The following is a 23389-nucleotide window of genomic DNA, read 5'->3' as shown; positions in this document are numbered from 1 at the left end:
TGAGAAATCAGCTGGTGTCTGAGGAACAGGTAGTTCCCCATGCACTACATCAAGTAGTTGCGGTAGACAAATCAGAGCCCCTGTGCAGAGTGGCGCAGGTCCCCTTTGAATGGGGGGGGGGTCTCAGGTGCCTTGAGAGTAGCTGTGAGTCCAATCATGCCTGTAGATTGTCTGCTTGGCAGAGACCTGGAGAATTCCCCTTGGAAGGAGGTGGAACACAGGTCTCACTTGGAAATGTTGGGTCTGCCTTGGTGGGTGTCCATTCGGTCAATGGCAGCCCATCAGGGTGATCATGAGGCCCTGGAGCCTGAAAGAGTGGAGGAAGAAGGAGGAAGGGCAAGGGGTATGGGAAACCCACCCAAGATGTTCCCACAGTCCGGGAGGAGGCTGAACCTGAGGGGGACACCCCGGATGCTACAGGGGAACAGGTGGCTGAACTGGGGGAGGTACCCAGGCTGACTCAATGATAGCAGGAAGGGTGACCCACCAGGGAAGCATTTTGGGACGTGCATGGATGGGGGGGTTTTACCCGCATGGGGTTCCCCAAACAGGTGGTATCTGATAGGGCTACCAACTTCATATCTACATATATAAAGTCTCTGTGGAAGGAGTGTGGGCTAACCTACATGTTTACCCCTCCTTACCATCCCCAAGGAAACGGTCTGTTTGCGAGATTCAACCTCACCTTGAAAGGCATGATTATGGGCCTGTCAGAGGTGTAAATGGGATGTCCTCTTGCAATTCCTTCTGTTCACCTACAGGGAGGTGAGACAAAGGGGTCTTGGATTTAGCTCTTTTGAGTTGTTGTATAGCCACCCTGTCAGGAGACCTTTGAGTCTGGTTAGGGAAGTCTTGGTGAAGGCCTCCAATAAGTCCCCCCCAGGATGTCTTCAGTTACATGTTGGCTTTTAGGAATCAGACTTTCCGCTTCAGGAAGCTCTCCCATGAGAACCTGGGAACATGCCAGGAAGATATGAAACAGTGGTTTGACCAGGATGCCACTCTGGTTGAGTTTCATCCTGGACCGAAAGTGTGGGTGATGGCCCCAGTGGAGCCTCGCTCTCTCCAAGATAATTGAACTGGGCCTTTTGAGGTGGAGGAGCACAAGAGTGATGTCACCTATCTGGTGAACTTGCAGACTCCTAGGAACCCTTTAAGGGTCCTGCGAGTGAACCGCCTCAAGCCTCACTTTGAGAGGACCGAATAGACAATGCTTTTGGCAACAGATGATGGGGTGGAGGAAGAGAGTGAGACTCATCCTGAGCTGTCTGCCAAAGAGAAAGATAGGTCTGTAGAGGGTGTGAACCTCTCTGACTCCAGAGAAACAGAGAGACTGTCTCCAGGTGTTGGAAGAGTTTGCCTCATTATTTTCTTTGATCCCAGGGGTCACTCATTTGTGTACACATGATGTGGACACTGGGGACAGTCTACCTTTAAAACACAACATTTACAGAGTGACTGAGAAGGCCAGGACTAGCATTGAGGATGAGGTATCCAAAATGTTAGCCCTTGGGGTTATTGAGTTCTCCAATAGCACTTGGGCCAGTCCAGTGGTCTTGTTCCCAAAAGCTGCTACTCCTGGTGCTGCTCCAGAACTCAGGTTCTGTGTGGATTACTGTGGATTCAGCGCAGTCACAAAGACTGACGCGCACCCCATCCCCTGAGCTGATGAGCTCATTGATCAGTTAGGGGCTGCCAAATATCTCAGCACATTTGATTTAACGTCTGGATATTGGCGGAATGCTCTCACTGAGGGGGCCAAGGAGAAGTCTGCATTTTCTACCCTAGATGGACACTACCATTTTAGGGTGATGCAGCATGCCAGATATATGCCCACATTGACTTTTCCCTTACCTCTCCTTGTATTACCAATTCTACAACGTTATTCTTAGCTACAGGGCCCCCCCCCCACTGTCCTACTGCCTCTGCGGACTTGACCCCTTAACATGAGACTTCTCACTTATGATTCCATCACCGAAATCTCAGCTACTTTCTCCTCCTTCTTGGAGACTAACGACACACCGACCACATCAATCTCACTTTTGTGAGAGACCCTGAAGGCAGTTCTTTGGGGCAAGTTTGTTGCCATTGCCACCTGTTTAAATAAAGACAGATGCGACTTGCGCTCCCATCTAGAAACCAAGGTGCAAAAGCTAGTGGACTCTCACAAACATTCTGGCTCCCTAGCTCTCTGCTGACAGTTGACTACAGCCTGGAAACAATTGAAAGGACTGGATATGAATATAGTGGAATATCCACTCCTCCAGATAAAACAGAGATACTATGCTGGGGGGATACGAGGCGGGCGATCTGCTGGCCTACTGCCTGCGTGTTCAGGTGGCGGACTCCAGAGTGAGTGAACTAACGGGATCTGATGGCACCCTACTGTGTTGGGGTGAGTAGATTGGATGTGAGTTTGAGCGATTTTACACTGCCTTTTACTTGGCTGAGAATCTTACGGCCGATGATATTACTAACTATCTGTCTTCAGTCTCATTAACTGGCATACCACAGGCTGCGGTCCCTTTCCTAGACAGGGATATCACCCCCAACAAGGACATCATGGCCATATAGCATCTGCAACCAGGTAAAGCCCCTGGGCAGGATGGTTACAGTGCAGAATTTTATAAGGCCTTTGGCACAATACTGGCTCTTATACTGATGCAACTGTACAATACATTTAGCGCCAATGGTACACTGACGAACTCAATGCAACTTGCCACTGTTATGGTGATCCACAAGACATGCAAAGACCCTAATGAATTCACCTCCTATTGGCCGATTTGTTTATTGAACGTCAATGCCGCAATTTTTACAGGTATCCTGGCACATAGATTAGCTCTCTGTATGCAAGGCATGGTGGATCCTGACCAAAACGGATTCATCCCTGAGAGGGGGTGTAGTGATAATACAAAACATGTTTTTGTCACCTCCTGGTTGAAACGCCACGCTCCTGCAGCCTGGCTCTTCTCCTGTCCACTGAAATAGAGAAGGCCTTTGATCAGGTCCACTGGCTATACATCCACACCATCCTAATGCGCACGGACCTGGGACCGCGGTTTTGCCAATGGGTTAGGTGTTGTTATTCTTTCCCCAATACCAGAGGACTGGTCAATGGGATCCTATCTAGACCCTTTCCCATCGTTCAGGGAACCTGACATGGTTGCCCTTGGTCCCCCTTACTGTTTGCCCTTTACATGGAACCATTTGCGAAACGGATATGCAATGATCCACACATAGCGGCATTCATGTGGGGGGACAGGGAACATAAAATTATGCTATACACAGATATGTCCTTTTTAAACTGTCTGACCCTCAGGCGTCTCTGCGTGCAGTGATAGGGGAGCTCGAGGCCTTTAGGAGAGCCTCTGACTTTACGACAAATCTTCAGAATTCCTTCATACTCAAATTGACCCTTTCTGAAGCTACCTGAACACAACTTGCATCCAAATTCCCATTTGCATCGGTCACACAGTGAATCACCTATTTAGATCATCAAATCCTACACCTGACCGTACAGTGGCCCGTAACTGTAACAGCCTCCTGATGACTACGCAGACAGACCTCTCCAAGTGCAAGACTCATGGCCTCCCATGGCTGGGTCAACTGGCGGCAGTCAAAATGACACTCTTACCGAAAATCCTGTACATAATGCAAACAGTGCCCCTTCAGCCCTCTCCACGGGTGCTAGATAAATTCCAGTCCCTTATCTGGGATTGTATTTGGGAGGGCAAAAAGGCACAGATGGCTAGGTCACAGGCATATCATTCACAGGTGGATGGTGGCCTAGATGTCCCTAATCTGCAATGTAACTATCAGGCAGTGCAGTCGTACTAAGTGGTGGAGTGATCTCGGCCCAGCACTGAAAAGTATTGGTGTTTTATTGACCATGCAGTGGCGGGCATCCTGAGCTGAAAGGTACCATGGCTGCCAAAACAACATTGGCCTGTGGGAGTGTACATCTCCCAGAGGTACACGCCACAGTTTGAGTGTGAGATAAGGTACAGCTTCGGCAGGAACTTTCCACTCCTCTGTTCCCGCTGATACCAATAATAGGGAACCTGGACTTTCCACCGGCGCCATATGGCTCTGCGTTCGCTGCATGGCATTAGGCCAACTGCAAGCGGGTAGGTGACCTGTTTGACAAGAATAGCCTTGTGGACTTCCCACAGATTCAATCGACCTTTGGGATCCCCTCTACAGCCCCTTGGCCAGACATGGCTATCTGCCACTGGAGGATGCAGCCCTGGTTCCGACCCCATGCCAGCCAACCCCTCACTTCCTTTGAGAAATGGTTCCTTACTCGCTTCTCTGACAAGTGCCTTCTTTCTGATATTTACACCTTCCTCACCACCCTCCAAAACCAGCTAAAGTCACTCATGTGGCGTAGATGGGAGAGGGAATGTGAATGCACCTTTACAGACAGGGAGTTGAAATATATCTTTCACTGCGCCCGTGCCTCAGCCCATAACACTTCGAATAAGGAGTTGTTTTTCAAGAGCACCCACTACCGGTACCTCACACCAGCTAGGGTTGCCAAATGGAACACGGGTAAAGACAGTGCATGCTGGCGCCACTGCAGAGAGACAGGCACCCTTGTACACCTGCTTTGGCAATGCCCTAAACTTGATTCATTTTGAAATGAGGTGCTGAGTGCGGTGAACAACATGTTTGATACAGACATTCCCAGGTTCCCCAGCTACGTTTTCTGGGCCTCCCTAATCCCTTCACGTACCCTCTGAAGTCTCCGAGGAGGCTGGTGATGATCTTGTCACTGGAAGCCACCAGAAGGTTTGCCTTTCTAAATGGGGCACAGATGTGACCCCCAAGCACATGTACGGGCTGCATAAGCTGTAAGCACTACGGGGAAGGTAAAAGTTGACTGCTGTAGTGATTCACTCCTTACCCCTATTTGACAAGACCTGGGGACCTTGTATCCACTACCTCTCTGCCAAATACTGAGAATTATCTGCGGATCCTTCGACTGACCCACCCAGATCAAGACCCCTCCACAACTCCTACTTCTTATTCATATATGCTAACGACTAATACGGCTTTGAGACTGGTGTCTAGTTCTCTCTCCCTCCCCTCTACCCCAGCCATTCCTGATACCACCCAACCTTTTCCCCTTATTGTGAATGTATCTTGTTCTTACTTTTAGCACATGGTAACCAAGTTAGATGACCCCCCACTGGCCAGCGGATGTAGGTGGACAACTGTCACTTTACTGATATTGATAAAAACAAATCTTAAACCTAAATAGGTTTTCCTTCTCCCTCTCTCTATATTGAACAATCCTTGTTCATCTTTTATTCCAGTTATGATAGAGCAACTCTTTTTTCCTGTGACATCATAGGCAAACCAGTGCTTAATTTGTGCTTGTTGCTTCCGGTGCTAAGCACCAGCACTTATTTTTGATGGCTGACGCTTATTTTTCTGCCTCAAGCATTTACTGCCAGCAAAAGGCTCATATGAGAAAGACGGAGGAAGAGAAAAACGGAAAAGCGTCAGAAAGGTGGAAGCAGGAACCGGCAAGAGTGAGCTGAGGGGGCGGGGAGTGGCTGTAAATGGATTAATGAGGCTCGAGACGGCTTCAGGATTAGGCTGCCTCAGTATTCCGTGTTCGCACATTTTATTGCAGCAGCCCCGTGTTTAAGAGGAGAGCTTTGAGCATCGACACGTTTTTATTGACAACTAAAGCACTGAGGCAAACAGTGTGTGGATCTTCTTATCCATATTGTAAACCATGTGTTTTAGGAAAATTAGAGCTCTCTCTTACCTATTGATCTGAAGAGTTTTAATTTGGCCGTTCATGACCAGCAGGAATTGAAAGTCTCTCCCGGTACCTCTATTTTATATTTGTCCTCAGTCTGATGCAGTCCCTGCTCAAGTATTTACATTGTGTTAATTCTCTATTGCTTTTAGAGGCTGCTGTGAGGGCCAGTAGTTTCCCTCTCACAACCACCGTGAGGGCATCCGGCAAAATTTCACTAAATGTGTCTTGTGAATCACTGAGTTTCATTCATAATGAATCTTTAATTGTTTCTTTAATTTTGGTCCATTTGGCTACATCTTGTAATATGAGCCTCCCCAAGCACCACTTCCAGTCAGGAAACGTCCCAACGCGTTCTAAACAACGCAGACGTTTCCCATACAAGTGGGACAATGCTTGTCGGTACCATGACTGCCTTTTATTCTGCCTTAACCATGCATGTGTCCAACTACGCATACGCATGGTTAAGGCACAGAAAAAGGCAGAGCGCAGTCTAGAGGATTGGGAAAGTACACGCTGAGGTAAGTGGGGCTGGGGCAGGGTTGGGGGATAGTTTTTAGGGGTGGGGGTGAATTAAGAGTTTATGGTGGGTGAGATGCATTTGGGTAAGTTTCATTTTTAGGGCTTAGGGTGGGGGGGACTGGGTAGTTTATTTTGTAGGGGTGGGGTGGGAGGGTTGGGGAAGTTTAGTTTTTAGGGGTTAGGGTTGGGGGATGGTGTAGTTTATTTTTTTGGGGCAGGAAAGGTTTAAGGAAGAGCAGGAGGAAAGAAGGAGGGATCGGGAGAGGGCGCGGTGAGGTAAGTGGTATTGGATTTAGTGCTTAGAATGGGTGGGAGTTCAGGGTAGTTTATTTTTTAGGGGTGGGGTGGGGGTTGGGCTAGGTTTTTGTTTGAGGGTTTAGGGTGGGTGGGGGATCAGGATAGACTTTTTTATGGGCAGAGTGAAGAGGCAGGTAGTTTATTTTTTAGGAGAGGGGAAGGTTTAAGGAAGGGTGGGAGAAGGGAAGAGAGAAGACGATTAAGGATCGTGAGTGGACGCAGTGAAGTAAGTGGGGTGAGGGCTATGGTTGAGGGGTAGTTTTTAGCAGTGTGGTGAATTTAGGGCTTAGGGTGGGTGGGTGGGTTGGGGTAGTTTATTTGTTAGGGGCTCGGTGGGGGGTCAGGGTAGTTTTTTTAGGGCTTAGGATGGGTAGGGGGTCGGGGTAGTTTACTTTTTAGGGGTGGGGAAGGTTTTAGGCTTGGGTGGTTGGGGGTGTTGGGGTAGTTTAGTTTTTAGGGGCAGGAGTGGGGGCTGAGGTGTTTATTTTATAGGGCTTAGGGTGAGTGGGGGGTCGGGGTAGTTTCGTTATTAGGGGTGGGGGAAGGCTTTAGGGCTTAGGGCCGGGTGGGGTGTCGGGTACTTTAGTTTTTAGGGGCACGGGTGAAGGTGAGGGTTGGTGTAGTTTTTTTAGGGCTTAAGGTGGGTGGGGGGATGGGAGTAGTTTAGTTATTAGGGGTGGGGAAGGTTTTAGGGCTGAGGGCGGGTGGAGGGTGCCTGAGTAGTTCACTTATTAGGGATGGGAGTAGTTTAGGGCCTCATGGCAGGTGGGGGTTTGGGGTACCTTTTTAGGTTAAGAGGGGGGTTGTATGACAGAACCACGCATGCCGTTTCCACTCATGCCTTTACTAAGCATGCTTTTACAATGAAATTTGTTGTGAAGACGTGTGGTAAAGGCATGCATGAAAAAGACACGGTTGTGGTTTCGACCGCGTTGTTAAGGCATGCATGGTTCGGGCATGTTTGGTTCTGTTTACAACCCTTCCAGTCTCTCGACAGGGACATTAGGTTGTGTAACCTGGGTTTGATCAGAGCATGGTTAGATATCATGAAGGAGTCAATGCAGGCTACTCGAAACCCAATAGTGTGTTTTGCAATAGGTTAAACATGTCTATCTTAGAGTATGTTATACTTGTCATAAGTATAGTCTTTATCGGTTGGATGTAAAGTCCTTTGTGAATCCTCTAGATACTGCTTCTTTAGGTCTTTAGCCACCTACACCCAGGATACGTTGTATCTCCAGCCTCTCACCACAATCTGTCCTGTTCCCCAGCAGTCTCCCTCCTATATAAAAGTTCCTTCTGCAAAACCTTTCAGTTTACGTAACACACTATGACCCTCATTATGCTCCTGGCGGTCTTCTGACTGCCAGGTCCACGGTGGCGTTTTCACCACTGATGGGCTGGCGGTTAAGACTGCCACATTATGAGTGTGGCGGGTTGGCCTCTGCCAACCCGCCACATCCTCACTTGTACCGCCAGGGCAGTTGGACCCGCCGGGCCAGATATTAGCATCTCTGAACCGGTGGTCCAATGAAGACTGCCGGCGGTATTAGGAGCCGCCATGAAAACCCTGGCGGAAAGGCTGCTGGTGACAGAAATTGCTTTCCTGTCACCAGCAGATGACTCCCCATCCCCCGCGGAAGCCCAACATCCCCCTCCATACCATAACCCTCACCCCCCTAATAGAACAGCGTCCCCACCCCACCTCTACTACAGCACCTGCCACCGCCCTCTAGTACAGCGCCCCCACTCCACTCTATTACAGCACCCAAATCCTCCCACCCCATACCAGTACAGCACCGCACCCCGCATGTACGCACACAGACACCCACACGCACTCCGCATACACTCATTCATGCACCCCGCATACACTCATACACCAACACAGACATACACACATTCACTCACAAGCATCCATAAACACACTCACATCAACATCCAATGCATGCACTCACTTCAACACTCATACGTGCGCTCACTTCAACATCCATACAAGCATTCAACCACGCAGACACACATACATTCAACCACTCATACACGCATGCAAACATACATACATGCACACATGCATACAACACTCACTCACACATGCACACACAACACCCCCCACCCTCTCACCCTTCCCGCAATCAGGACACCACCAGGCCTTATTACTGATTGTAATACAGCTGATAGAGTCCTTTTGGACTGGGTGGTGGAATCACCCATGCGCCACCGACCGCCATCACGACTATTAAAGAATTTCTTCCCAAAATGTGGCAGAAATCCTTCAGTACTCGTGATCTGGTGCACGGAAGACCACCAACACTGGTAGTCTTCTGGCATCCGCGGGTTTGGCGGTCTTTGAGCCTATGTGCCAAGGGGTCATGACCCAGATTTAGGGCTTATATCGTGGTGTTAGTCAATATTTCTGCAACCATTCTGCCCTTGGCAAACATACAACTTCCCAGTTTGCCAGAGAGTGGTTCTAGGATTGTCATTCTCAGTGTGGTTCTTTTCAAACTTACCACACCATATTTGTCACTTTGAGTTGAATTGTATACCTGTATGAGTTAGTGTTTAGGGGAGCATTGTTCCAAGCCTTCCCTTTCCATTTGTGTCTCCTGCAATAGAACAGTTTCAGCTTCTGTGATTCCAGCAGGGTGTAGATCCTGGAGCATTGTGGGGAGACATTCAGCCCCCTTACATTAAGTGATAAAACCTTGAAGGTTTCTAGTGCTTCCACTATGAAAACATTCCTTTTGCCAATGTATAGAATCCCTCTCTGTCCCAAAATCCCTTTCTCTGAGCCAGTTGAGCCCCACCCCTCCCTCAGTAAGCAGAACATTGTTAACCAGAGCTCTGATTTGAGCTCAACTCCACAAATACCTGTGGCATGTGTCTTCTACATTCCCTGCCCATGGTTTGGCTCGAGTGGGCAGTGGCTTGCTCCATACCAAGCACTTCTAGGCCTCTTTGTACATAAGTTACAAGATGGTCCTTTTCACCAACCTGAAATTATAGTTCACATGGAAAGCTTCATCAGATTCTGATGTTTCATCCATTGTTTCATTGTCAGGAGTTCAAAGTCCCTTCTCTTCATGAGAGTGGTTTTTGATCAATTATTTTTTAGCCATTGTATATCATAGGTGTCTAGCCCTGGGCTTTTTTCGTCAACGGTTCTTTTTGGAAAAAAAAGGTAGTCTTATTGAGAATATCCTCTTGAGTGGGTGTGCTAGACTGCCACCCTTGACCTATTCCATGTACACAGTCAGTGCTCACTTCTCCCTCCTAAAAGTTAAAATACGATACTTATTACTGTAGTGCATCCTAATGTTTTTGTGTCCAGGACAGGTTTCCACATCTTCACATTTGTCGATCAGAGTGGAGATTTCATCTTCAACTGCAATTATTTCTTCACACCTCTCTCTCACCAGAGTTGGGGTTTTTTGCCACTGTTTCATCCACTCTTGCTTAAATGGTCAACATCTAACCTCAGTGAGGATACAGTTTCTATAAGGCCCTGGTGGATTTCTAGTGGTTCATGTTTCAATTCCTCTTTCCATTCCTTTCTTATGTGTTGGAGGAGCCCTTTTAGGTGTCCTCTAGTTGGTGAGATTCCTCTTTAGTAACTTCTCTTTGCTGATTTATCTGTCAAGTTTGGCATATCGAGACTGCCGTTCCCCACAGGATGCTGTTTCGTGCACTAGCTGCCAGTGTCTTTTTATCTTCTAGCGGTGGGTTTTGAAAGTATTGACCCCTGTATCTTTTGAAAGGATTGTCGAAGATTTACCAACCTCCTGTCTAGTGGGAGAGCATTGATTACACACTGACAGTCATTCTTGTGACCCCCGTCAAACTCTGTGGTTCACCTCTCTTACTGCAGCAAGTCTGTCTTATTCCCCCAGTTGCAGATTCATGCTGTCCTCCAATCTTTCCTTCTGGCACTCTCTTAGTAGTCTCCCCTTATGTACCCCTATGGCTACTATTCATGTGTGACCCCTCCACCCACTGTTGGACATTTCCTCATGTGCACCTCCAGGTGCAAGTTTTGACTTTCCCCTCTGCATTCGGTCACATAGCCAGACTCCACGCGTCAGTGCTGAGTCCATGGTTGTCTCTCATAGTACCTCAGCCAGCCTACCACTCCCTTCCCAGACTGATCTTTCTGAATCACCCTCTATATGTGTAGTCTTTCGCATCATTGTTTCTCTTGTCGGACAGCATCAGCCTGTGCTGTCTCCTTGCTTTTTCTTGTGACTGTCAGACACTCCCCAGAACCCCTTCACTCCCTGCTCTGCATTCCTTCTCATCCACCTCTCTTAGATCACCCATGCACTTGCTGCGGACCTACACCTTGTTTCCAGCTTATGGCCTGCTGCTCGAGTTCTCGCTTGTCTTTTGTGATTTCAACAGATCATGCATGGCAGGCAACATGTTATGTTATGTTATGTTATGTTATACTATTTATAAAGCACATGGCTACCCTGGGGTTTCCCAGCGCTAAAGGACCAAGACCAAAAATAAAAATGGCAGAGCCAGGTCTAAAATAACCAAGTTTTTAGGGCCTTCCGAAAATTGTACTCTTGGTTCATCAGCCGTAGGCTGGGAGGAAGGGAATTCCACAACTTGGCTCCCAAAAAGGCCAAGGTGGCTCCACCCCATTTGGTTTTCTTTATTTTGGGTAGGGTAGCCAAAGCAAGGGTGGCAGATCTCAAAGCTCTATTCGGTTTATAGAAAGTAGCAATAGTCTTCAGAAGAGGGGAACCCTTATCATGAAGGGACCTGTGTATATAGCATAGGGCCTTCCATTTTATCCGCTGTTCGACAGGTAACCAATGTAAAGAAACTAGACCCGTCTTTACAGATGACCATCTTGGAATGTCCAAAAGCAGCAGGGCAGCGGCATTTTGGACCCTTTGCAATTTGTTTTTAATGTAGGATGGGGAGCCAAGGAAAAGTCCGTTACCATAATCAAGTCTTGAAAGGATGGTGGCTTGCACAATAAGTCTCTTAGCCAAGGCTGGTAAGATGGAGAAGACCTTCCTCAGAAGTCTGAGGAGGCTAAAGCAAGTAGAGGATATATGCTTAGCGTGGATATCCAATGTCAAAAGAGGGTCTAGGCAGATCCCCAAACTCTTGATCGATTTCTTAGGGGGCGGAAGATCCCTCAACGCTGTGGGAAACCTTCTCTGAGTGCCTAATCTAGGTTCTGGGCCCAGAATCATTAGTTCTGTCTTTTCTTCGTTTAATTGCAATTTACTATCAGCCATCCAATCTGAGACAGCTTGTAGGCAGGTGGATAATATGGCCCCTTCCAAATCCACGTTGGAAGAGAAAGAGACGTGACCAATTGAGTGTCATCAGCATAGGACACCAGCGTTCACCCAAAAGACTCTACCAGTGTAGCTAGCGGGGCCATGTATATATTAAATAAAGTAGGGCTCAAAGAAGAGCCCTGTGGAACACAGCACTTACTCTGTAGTTTGTCGGACAGATGGGTATGGTCCAAAACCTGAAACGATCTACCTTCTAAGAAGGACGTCAGCCACACCAGTGCTTGATCCCTGATACCGATGTTCCTCATCCTTCGGATTAACACTTGATGGTCAACCGTATCAAATGCTGCACTCAGGTCCAGCATAATAACTGCGGTGGTGTGTCCCTGATCTACACACTTCCTAGCTTCTTCCATGACAGCCAGAAGCGCTGTTTCCATACTATGCCCTGGTCTAAAACCCATCTGAGTGGGATGAAGAAGACTATTGGCTTCGAGAAAAGTGGAGACCTGTGAGTTGATGTGTTTATCTAAAATCTTAGCGGGACTAGGTAAAAGGGAGATGGGCCTGAAATTCTTCAACACTGCTCGATCCAAGTTGGGTTTTTTCAGCAATGGTTTGACTATTGCATGCTTCCATAGGCTGTCCACCGATCCTTTAGTAATGGAAGTGTTGAGCAATTCTGTGAGGACTGGGCCTATGACTTCGTATCCTTGAGCAAGGATGGCGGGAGGGGCGGGGTCTAGCGGGGATCCCGACTTCAGAGAGGTAGGGAAATCTAGGACCTGTGCACTCTCTGTGTTGCCCTGTGGATTTCCCTTAGCTGGAGCGTCTCCCATTTCCTTAAACATGGCCTTGCACTTCAGAGCTCCCCTTCATGCTCATAGCCGTCTTTTCTGCTTATTCCGTTCCTGAGCTGCTTCATCTTCTGCGACCTGTTTTGCTTGTTTTACTTCTACAGGATGTCCCACCTCCCAAACGCTTCCCCTGTTGTGCCTAGCCTCCGTAGCACAGGTGGCTGTGGTAGGCCTGCAGCTTGCACATTCCAGGGATGAGGATGAGGGAGGCACATTTCTTCTATTTTTTGCAGGAGTATACCGCCCTATGCTATGGTCGCTAATTCTCCGTGTGCCTGAACATTCTGGGCGCCATGCCTTGCTGTTAAAACATTGTCAGCATTTAAAAGGATATACCCTAGAGGATATGTTCTTGGCCTTGAGCAGAGCCTCAAGGCTTTGCATGTGTCATCTTCCCTATGCAAGGTATACTCCTCTTTTCAAAAGTTTAGCTGCCATGTTCATAAGACATTGTGACAGTCCACTTCCAGCTCAAAGACACCAGAACATACCAATAGGATTCCATCAGTCAGTTTACTGATGATGTTGACAAGATTTACAGCATCAGTTTAGTTACCAACACTCCTCCGATCTTACCATACAGCATGCCAAAGTGGATCTCCTAGGCACACTCAAGTGAACACCTCACTGACATCCTTCCCACACCTAGGCACTCCATATAAAAAGATTTCACCTTGGTGTATTCCACTGTAAAGTTTATCTCTGGAGAGGTTTTCACACTGCTCCTCAATAACTCAATATCTGCTTTGCACAGGGTATATTCACAAGCACTCCCAGAACAAAACAAATACTTCATCTGTTTTAGAAAGCAATTCTTGACCATGGTGAACTTGCCAGTTGTAGATCTATTCTCGACTTCCATTACATGGGAAGAGAATTTAGGACGCATTCACCATCCAGCTACAAAGCTAAATTAATAACACTTTCATGACTACCATTCCAGCTCAACAATATATTGCATTACTGAGATAGTAAGGATCCAAGTTATGAACAATACTTGTGACATCAGAAAATGGCAGTGCATGGCTCCGGTCCCATTTTATTTTGCAACCATTTTTAACATTGGTAATCATCAAGCCATAACCAACATCTATTCAACTTGTCTGGGACCACATATTTAAATGATATTCATCCAGGGTGCACTACCAGACCTCCACATCATGCTGATATTCAATCTCTATGTGATCCTTTTGGACTCCTTGCAACAAAAGAATGAAGATTGAACTACTCACTGACTGCCCACAATATTTGTCTGAAAGTCTCCCCAAACAGAATCATACACAGACTCAAGTAAATACCCCCTGCCGTCCATGCCTGGATGTCATGCTTCTTCCTCAAACTCAATCCAACAAAAACAGACTTCTTCCTTATTTTCAGCAACACCAAATATGTCCAAAGTCAGGTCTGACTGCCTGATAAGAAGTTGAATGGAGACATACCAAACTTCCCAAGGCGCAAACGTTCTCAGATTCATCAGTGACTGTGCCATTTTCTTTCAAACTCAAGAAACAATAAACAGGCTGGTACCAGGTTTCACTGGTAGGCATACATGCTGTTAAAGCTTTGTTTCTCTCTTATCTAGAATAAGGCAGTGGCCTAGTTGCCAGTATCCCGAGCTTCACTTTTTCTTTTTTTTTTTATTTGTAAAGTGCATGTCTAGCACAAGGTGTCAAGGTGCTAAAAGGAGAGCTCCAAAAAAAGACAGAAAGAAAAATTCTCATATCTGATAATGACAAGTGCTGGAAATTAGTTAAAGGGTGAAAAGCCAGGTCTACAATCCTTTCTAAAAGCTATTGTGTTCCTGCAGATCACTGATAGCTCGTGGGAGGGAATTCCAAAGTTTTGCTGCAGCTACAGAAAAGGCCCTACCACCCCACCTGATCTTCCTAAATTTAGGAACGACTACAAGATTGTAGCTGACAGACTGAAGCTGTCTATTGGGGACATATACCTGGAACATTATTGTCAGTCCTCTGGCCGAGGTATTTTGCACTGCCTTATGAACAATACATAAAGCCTTAAAGGTAATATGTTTGAACCCAATGGAATTTGGAGATCCCTGTTGAGACTGATTGATATTTAGCAATTTCAAGTATGAATCTTATGGCAGCATTCTGTACTAGCTGTAGCTTAGGAATTGCTGACTTATTGATCCCTAGATAAAGTGTATCTCAGTAGTCTATCTTAGATGAAATCAAGGCAAGAACTACCTGCTTTCAGAGGGATATAGGGGAACACCTTCCTCAAGTTCCTAATAATCCAAAAACAAGTGGATACAGTACGATTGACCTGAAGGTCAAATAATAGCTTGATATCCACTAGCACTCCCATATTTTTGGCAGAGTTTGATGGAATGGGTCATGCCCCTAATCTGTCTGGCCACCAGGAGTTATTCCAAATGGAGGATTGATTGCCAAAAATCAAGACCCCAGTCTTATCACCATTCAGTCTAGGATAGTTGCTACACATCCAAGTAGCTACTGCCTGCATACATTTATTAAAATTGCCGGCAGTAGCTTCAGTATCCTTAGGGATGGACAAGATTATTTGTGTGTCATCGGCATAGGATAGAGCCTGCAGTCCAAAGGACCGTATCAGCTTAGCCATTGAGGAGACATAGAGATTAAAAAGAGTCAGATTCAAGGGAGGAGCCCTGAGGCATCACTTAGAAGAATGATGGGATCAGAACTAAATTGGTTCATAACAAGGATGTTTAGAGATCTAATGCTGACCCAGAATGCCTCAAATTTTGCAGCCGATCAGCTAGCAGAGCAGGTGAAATGGTATTGATGGCTGTGGATAGATCCAAGAGGATTAATGCCTCAGCCTGCCCAGCATCAACCACAGAACGAATGTTAAGGCGAGGGTCATTGGAAAACCTACCTTCAAATGTATGGCATGCCCTATGTGCAAGGTCATTGACGAGTTGCGAGAGACCACAACTTAACATCCCATCCCTAAACTATCTACACTTCTAATCCTCCAGACTGAAGTTAAAGTCCCCCAAAAAGTTATTCACTAAAGACTGTGCTGTACTCTGCTCCTTTATTCATGAAAGGCCTAATGAAACCCAAACCTCTCATTCTCATTCTGTCAAACCTGCACTGACTATCACTCCATGCTCATATTATCTTTAAGACCTGCTGCTGTGTGTGAGAAATTGGTAGTTCAAAGAAACACTTGGATCAATCATATCTCTGAATGTGAAATTGAGGAATGTGAAAAAATAAATCTAGCTGTTAAGCCTTCGCAAGCAGTTCAGCAGGGATTTGGAAGAACATTCCTTAGATTAACCCAATGTCTCCCACAGTTTAGAAGTAAGCTAAAAACGAAATATTTTCAAAGATCACTACATCTGTCACAGATATGGAGCCTTCAAAGTACTCTGGTTTTAGTCCACCTCTCTACGTGAAATGTACATGTTGTTAAATTATTTTGTTCCTGTTCTCTTACACATTCTTCCACTTTTCCACACCCCTAACCATTATGCTGAGTGCGACATTGTCCTCTTGCTGTGTTTGCACTTTGTAAGTAAGTATACATGCATAGTATTACATAAGCAGGCAGGACTGTACTCACATCTACATCATTGGTTACTTAGTTATTAATGACTTGATAAATGTAGGAAACCACCATTTTGGCATGGTTAGCCCCCACTTTTGTCTGGTTTCTGATGAGGTTTTGATTCTTAGAGCACTGGGTCGCTGCTAATCAGGTCCCCTGTGTCAGATCTCTTTCCCCAACACTGCACAGTTGTTCTGCACAATTGGCACACACTTAAGCACCCACTGTAAGTCCCTAGTAAATGGTATCCTTTGTACCTAGGGCCTAGGGTACTATGGAAGGTCCCTAAGGGCTGCAGCACCAGTTGTGTCACCCACAGGGACTCCTCACTAAACCCAAACAGTGCTGCAATTGCCGACTGCATGCAGTGGTGCAGGCTAAATTGAAAACATGACCTGTCACACACCTCTGTGTGCCGCGTCCCCTATCACTGCATGTGCCAGCTGTAAGTCACCCCTAAGGCAAGGTGCATCAGGGAACACATGAGGGCATATATGCATGAGCAAATTTGCCCCTGCTATGTCTCTGTCGATCCTGAGACATAGTAAGTGAACAGGGAAACCATTTTAAATGTGTGCGCTGGATACTGGTCATTACGAGTTCTCCCGCTACATGATGGCTTCCCTGAACCGTGGGATATTTGGTATCAAACATCTCACAATAATAAACCCTCACTGAATCTGGTGGTAGATTTATTAATAAATGCACACAGAGGACACCATAGAGGTGCCTCCTGAAAACCAGCCAGCTACTAGTGTGCTAGCTAACTGGTCCTGACCAGTTCTGCCACCCTAGACTCATTTCTGAACCCCCCTCCCCCAAGGTGAAAGTCAGCACTCTCAAGGGCCTGAAACACAAGCCTGCCCTGGGCGGAGGTGTTACCACCTCACCTAGGCAGGATGGACATTGCAGGGCGGGGAGCTTCAAAGGTCTAGCAGCCATTGTAATGCGACCCAGGTCTCTCCAGATGGTGGATATGACCGACCCCCCATCCTGACCCCACTTTTGGTGGCAGCACAAATGAGAAACTTAGGCAGATAAGGAAGTGTGCCAACTTAATTCCAGTCCCACCCCTAAGTTGGATGAGCTGAAGTGGACACTACCTTTTAAATTCCTCCACCTTGTTTGGAAAGGAATTAGACCACTAGGGTTAGGGTTATGCCCACCTGAAGTGACAACTGCACCCAAAGTCCACGACCCGAAGTGAAGCCAACCAACAGTGCCATTTTGCTTCCCCTGCTGCCCAGAGACCACGTCCAGTGTGGTCTCATCCATCTTGGACTCACCCAAGATGCCTGCAGTGAGAGAAAACCCGACACCTCCAGCAACCACTGCTCCCATCGCCCCTGACCGCATCTGAGGTGGGTCACTGGTGCCAATGACATCCCCCAGCTCCTAAGAGCTCGAGTCCATCCCCTGCTGGACTCCCCGACGATGCCTGCAGCCTCAACACACAGGACCCCTGACTGTGAGTGCTCCTGGATGAGAAAATCTGATGCCTAAGGACACCCCTGCAACCGTCGCCCCTGAGGCCTGGAGAGAAGGACCAAAGGTGCACTTACGTCCCAGAGCACCCCAAGTCTACTACCTACCTGCTTGTTGTCCCTGACTGGTTTCCTAGCCAGACCCTGCAGCCTGTTTGTCACGAGGTCCAACTCACATAGAAAACCATTGGGCACCCAACGCCTTACTGCACTCCTGCACCCAGCCGCCCCATTTCTGCCCGGTGTGACCTGTTGGTGTAGTTCTGATCAGAACCCAGTACTTACCTCTGTTTCCAGAGTTTGATTTCATAAGTCGTTGTTAACCCTGTGTTTGCTGAACATTATTTTGCTCTGTGTTGATTTCTGAAACTGCAAAGTATTTATGCTTCAAATCTACTTACCTGATTACAAAGTTCTTGGGTTTGAAACATATATAAAAAGAATTGTTATTTTTCTAAATTGGTGTTGAATTTATTCTCTGAGTCTGTGTCTCATTTATTGTCTCAGTGAGTACCCGAGGACGGCTCCTCCCTTAGGGATGAGGTGCGTCACCCCCTCCCCCCCCACCAGCAGCAGAAGCTGCAAACCGTTCAATACAGTGGAAGAGGCGGGGCCACGGGAGTGATGAGCACCAAGGGGAGTGCACTGTGCCCTCCCCTCAGAACGCATGTGTGTTTGGCCGGCTGTCTCGGACCGGCCAAACACACATGCGCTGTAGGCTCAACACTGTTGCTGAGCTGGACAGAGCCTGCACAGGCTTTCAGTCTGCCTGGAAGTGCGCAGCAAGGGCGCTCCCAGCCAATCCTGATGTTGCTCTGAGCAGCGTCAGGATTGGCCACAGGGCAGGCTGGGAGCCTGTGCGTGCCTGCAGCCTGAGGAAACGGAGGAGAGGTGAGGCAAGGCGAGCAGCGGGTACGTTTTTATTTTATTTTAATGAATTTTTTTACCCGCTCTCGCGGGTTGCCCCCCGCAAGTGCCAACCCCCCTCCTCATTACCGATGCGAGCCGCAACTGGTGATTACAACAAATGCTTAGCACTACCCTCTGATAAGCCTATTGCTCGCCCACACTACCACAAAATAGAGCATTAGTCCAATCTACTTTTGCTTCTGCAAACCAATTGGGGAGCCACTGAATTCTCTGCACAGTGTACTTCTTACCATATAGAGAGACAGCTTCCTACAGCAAACATGTAGCATGTTTATCAAGTTGTCAAGAGCACAGTTCTACTAGTAACATATTCAATTATTCATTCTCCATAGAGATTTAAGGCCTGTTACATGAGAGGCATGCTCCTCAGGTTCTGTTTGTTTCTGTGTGTTTTAGGCCGTGTTGTCCTGTATTTGTACTAGAGGAATAAAATTGCTACTACTACTATTCCAATGCTAGAAAACATCTGCATGAACTATCATCGCTAACATTGGACAGAAACGTGCAGAACTCTTAGCAAGGAGCTGCCTAATGAGCCAGGGCAGTCACTTTCCCTAAATCAATGTTTCTGGTTCCCTATCTATGCAATGAATATCCATGGCAGGATGTTACTTGGTTGAGGTGGCTCTCCATTTAGAGGTAGCAAATAGCGCATGTTAAGCTATGAGAATCAGGATGGGGAAATCTGTGCATCTCAGATTAATCATTAAGTGGGCCAGAAAACCAAGAGACATTTGGAATTGAGATAACGAAGGGACAGTTATGATGATTGTATCCAGCGCTTCTCGTTTTAGTCTCTCAAAGGATGCTTTGGCAAAGTCAATATCTGTGGTAAAAAAATAATTTACGTTAATTGAGAAACAAACTGTCTTGAGCTAAAATCCACAATTAATGTCCCTTCTTCAAGCCAGCATGCTGAAAGCCTCAGTCTGGGGTTGGCATAAAAAACTGCTCCTCCCATAAAGGTGTGTCTTGCTAGTGACTCTTGGCCTGATCTAATATCTCATCAGAACTCTCGAGTCTTTAGCAAGGCCTACTAGCTATTTTTGCATTACATGGGCAATTTGTACATACAAGGGAATGCATATGTTTATGTAGCCTTTTCTGAAGTACCCTGGCTGTACGTTGGCATCCTCCATTTGCTTGGAAATTAGAGATTGGCTTTGCAAGGGTGCACATTGCATCTTTTAGACTTAGATGCAGTGGGAAAGAGTAACTCTAGGGACATGTTGAGTGCGCACAACCCAGAAAGCAGCACTTTGAGAGTGATCACAGCCTCCAGCCACCTTCCACAGTGTGGTGTATTTACAGACTGTGCCCACCATGGCTCTCGAGGAACAGTTAGAGTCGGCACCCTGACATCAAGACATGCCAGACGTTCTCCTGTATGTATGCATGTATATATACATAGGTGTTTGTAGAGCACAAAACCAGGGCTGCAACTCTTGAGACAGGGTCATATTCAGCTAAGGTATTTAAACATCTGTGAGAGACAGGAGTCTAAGGAGTACATCAAAACATTCTGCCGGGCAACTCCTATAATTTTGTGTGCAAAAACCAACTGAACACCGAGGCACTGATAGTGTGGGCAGCCACAGCACAGTGATACCCCTTGAGTTGGTGGCAGTGGCCTCAAGTGTTAGGGGCACCCGCACAGAATCAAAACTGCAAGTGCACTGATGCTTGATGTTTCTTTTCTGTACAGTCTTCAGTAGATGGACTCATTCATGGAGTTAGCGCGTGCACTGCAGACTGCAAGGCCTGATCTGGGCCTAGCACTCTTGTTGTGACTGTGCACTGGCACAAAAGGGGCACCATTGACCTCTTGGGTAATTCGGACCCAATATACTAAACCAGTGCTATTGGTAATGACTGTCTTTGCGTCATCACAGTCACAGTACCTATTCTCAGTGTGTGAAAGTACCTTGGTAAATAACTGTGGTCACAACGCAACACATGGCAACACTATCCAAGGAACAATAGAGTGGTGGTGTTTCGTCTTCTCCAGTTTCAGCTATCATGGGCATGCGTCGGTGTTTTACAACTGCTAACACTGTTTGCAGATTGACACGTGCAAACAAATTAAGGAGATACACCTTCCTATAAAACAACACACTGCGGCACCAACAAGGAAAATGCACGGTCATTGGTACATATGATCCAAATTTGTGCCCGATCTCTCTACATTAGACAGCAAAGCATTTTTGAAGGACAGCTCAGTGGTATTGCAGTAAAGTGTTATCACCTAATCTAAGTTAATGGCAATGACTCAGTGGTGTTCTTGGTAGCTTCTACCTAAGAGGCAGTCCTTACTCGGATAATTTGTAACCAGGTCATTGACAAAGTAATTTTATTTTGCTCAAAAGAATGGTTTCAGTTATATTCCTGTACCAGTTTGTTTACATCATCTCCTTTGTTCTTTTATTTTTAGGAAAACCTCCAGTTCCACTCCCTTTACAAATCAAAAGTGCTCGAATCTCTCCGGGATGAACTGCCCTCTGGTATGTTAACGTTTGCCGTCTCAAATACCGTACTTGTTTGTTGTTTCAAGTGGTCTGGAGCATAAACTTTTGTTTTCATAGGGGCGGGAGTAAGCCACAGTAGATTGATTGTAATCTTTGTGCAAAGGACAGTGTCTATTATATGTGACAACACAGACAACATTCTTCAAAGATTCAGTCAGTATTTTAATTTCTGAAATTATTCATATTATTATGTTTAGGGTTGAAATGACAGCTTTAGCCAGGGTCGGATTGGGGTAAAAAAACGGCCCGGGCACCCCAGAAATAGTGACCCACATTCGTGGATAGCCGTATTTCATGAAATAATGCTGGATTAATATCAGGGGGGCTTATTTTTGCAAATATGTGTGGTATATTAAGCATTAGAAGCTTATAGTAGGTAGCAACATTGGTCAAGACAAGAAGAAATACTGTATCTTTAAAAGCTGAATACATACTTGCAGTGTCAATCATAGAAGTCTAGCTCAAACCCAAGATGTAAGGGTTTAGGACAGCTTGCATTGGTCAGTCCTCTGGGTACGGGAGTGTGGGTGATAGGTGAATGTGATTGTCCTCTGGGTTTGGTGACCTGTGGTCCTTCTGGCTTGACAGAATTACAGAAAACATAGGGCTAGGTAAGCCCGATTAGATTTGGAAGTGTTAGTTGTGGCCTGCCTTCTTCCTGGGCCTCAGGAACTGGAGTGAGCCACTGAAGGCCTTGGTTCAAGCCAGCATTCCTTTCTCAGAGGGAGGAAATGACTGGATATAAGGAGTTGAAGAAATGGTCGGAAACACAGTCTATTGAAGCAGGCTCTCCTGTTGACCTGCAGGGCTGATTAGCTCTTTTCCTAGTCCTCCTCCTGCAACATTTTGATTAAATGCTGCTGGTAGTGGGAATTGTAGAATCAAGTGCTTTATTGCTCTTGTCTGGCAAAAGTAGGCATGGAAATTAGGAGGCAGGAAGGAAATTCTTAATTATCCCTTCCCTTCCCTACAGAAACCCCACTTTGCTGACTGGATGAGAAAGGGGTGAGGGGACAGTCTGGACACACAAACCCCCTACAGTTCTTGTGTTTTCAGTGCCATCTTAAGGATTTATGGGGGCCCAGGCAGAACCTATTTTGGGGCACCTATTAAGAGGAGCTGTGATTTAAAAAAAATACATTTTCAGTTAATGTAAGCCTTCATCATCTCAAACAACACTATATTACATGTTAACCTTCCAGAGACTGGGGCACACAAAAACAGCCAAAAGCTGGAGCTACCTTGCCTCTGCCAGCCAAATAGTACCAAAATGAAGCCTTTACAATCATTGATAAAACATTTAGACTCAACTGCAAAAAGAAACGTTTTTTGTCAAGCAAAAACAATTCTTTATATGCAAATCACTATCTAATCCACCATTTCCTCCCATTCTAGGAAATACACAGTAAGGGCGGCTTGGTGGACCAGGGCATAACATTAAAACATATGCACATAGTGCTTCAGATTGTAGCTTTGATTGATGAATATCTACAATCTTACATAAATCTCTCTTCACCACTTTCCCTCTTGCTGCAGTCATGAAAATCAAAGTACTACTCTGAGGATTTTCACTGTTATATTGGGTGAAATAAAATTATGTTCTGCTTAATTCTCTTCCCCTGCCTTGTCCCTCCTTTCTTTCGCTGGTTTGAAAGTAAGCTCCTCCTCGGCTGAGTAAGCAAAATTGAAGGGATAGAGAGGCAATGAGAATGTTCTAGTGAGATGTAGAGGGACAAGGGAGGTAAAACTGAGATGATATAGATAGATGAGGACAGACAGGTAGGAAGGGAATGATAAGGAGGCCAGGAAAAAGATATGAAAATGTAGGAAGAGGTAGATAGGAAAAGGGATGTAGAGTGATAGATAAGATTTTGGAGTGAGGCAGAGAGGTCGATACATATAAAGGAAGCTAATAATCAAATGTAAGTAAGATGGTGGGGTACACAGAGGGGTGAAGTAGAGGGAAAGGTAATGTAGGAAGAGGGTTGCTGCAGGAGTACCTAGGCAAAAATATAAGTCATAAATATACGCAAATGCAAGATAGAGACAGCTGTGAGGTAGAGAGAGGGGCAAAATGATAATTAAGGCACAGAAAGATTGGTTAGGTAAAGTGTGCTGTTAGGTAGAGAGAAAGGTAGGTTGAGAAGAGTGAACGTAAGAAAAGGAAATTATTTGTTAT

The 23389-nt window shown here is 46.3% G+C and overlaps 1 protein-coding gene across 2 annotated transcripts in view; it reads left to right on the top strand.

Annotated features, from left to right (window-relative positions):
* ADAM22 (ADAM metallopeptidase domain 22) overlaps positions 1–23389 on the top strand; it is a 1118190-nt gene that overhangs the window by 625580 nt on the left and 469221 nt on the right. For both annotated transcript variants that reach the window (XM_069211564.1, XM_069211563.1), the window contains exon 7: positions 21117–21186. In XM_069211564.1, coding sequence (XP_069067665.1) covers positions 21117–21186 — 70 coding nt within the window. The remainder of the gene's footprint in view (positions 1–21116; positions 21187–23389) is intronic.

The sequence above is a fragment of the Pleurodeles waltl genome, chromosome 10 (assembly GCF_031143425.1).
Source record: "Pleurodeles waltl isolate 20211129_DDA chromosome 10, aPleWal1.hap1.20221129, whole genome shotgun sequence".
In the NCBI taxonomy this organism is placed as follows: domain Eukaryota; kingdom Metazoa; phylum Chordata; class Amphibia; order Caudata; family Salamandridae; genus Pleurodeles; species Pleurodeles waltl.
This window is presented reverse-complemented; position numbering and strand designations above follow the sequence as displayed.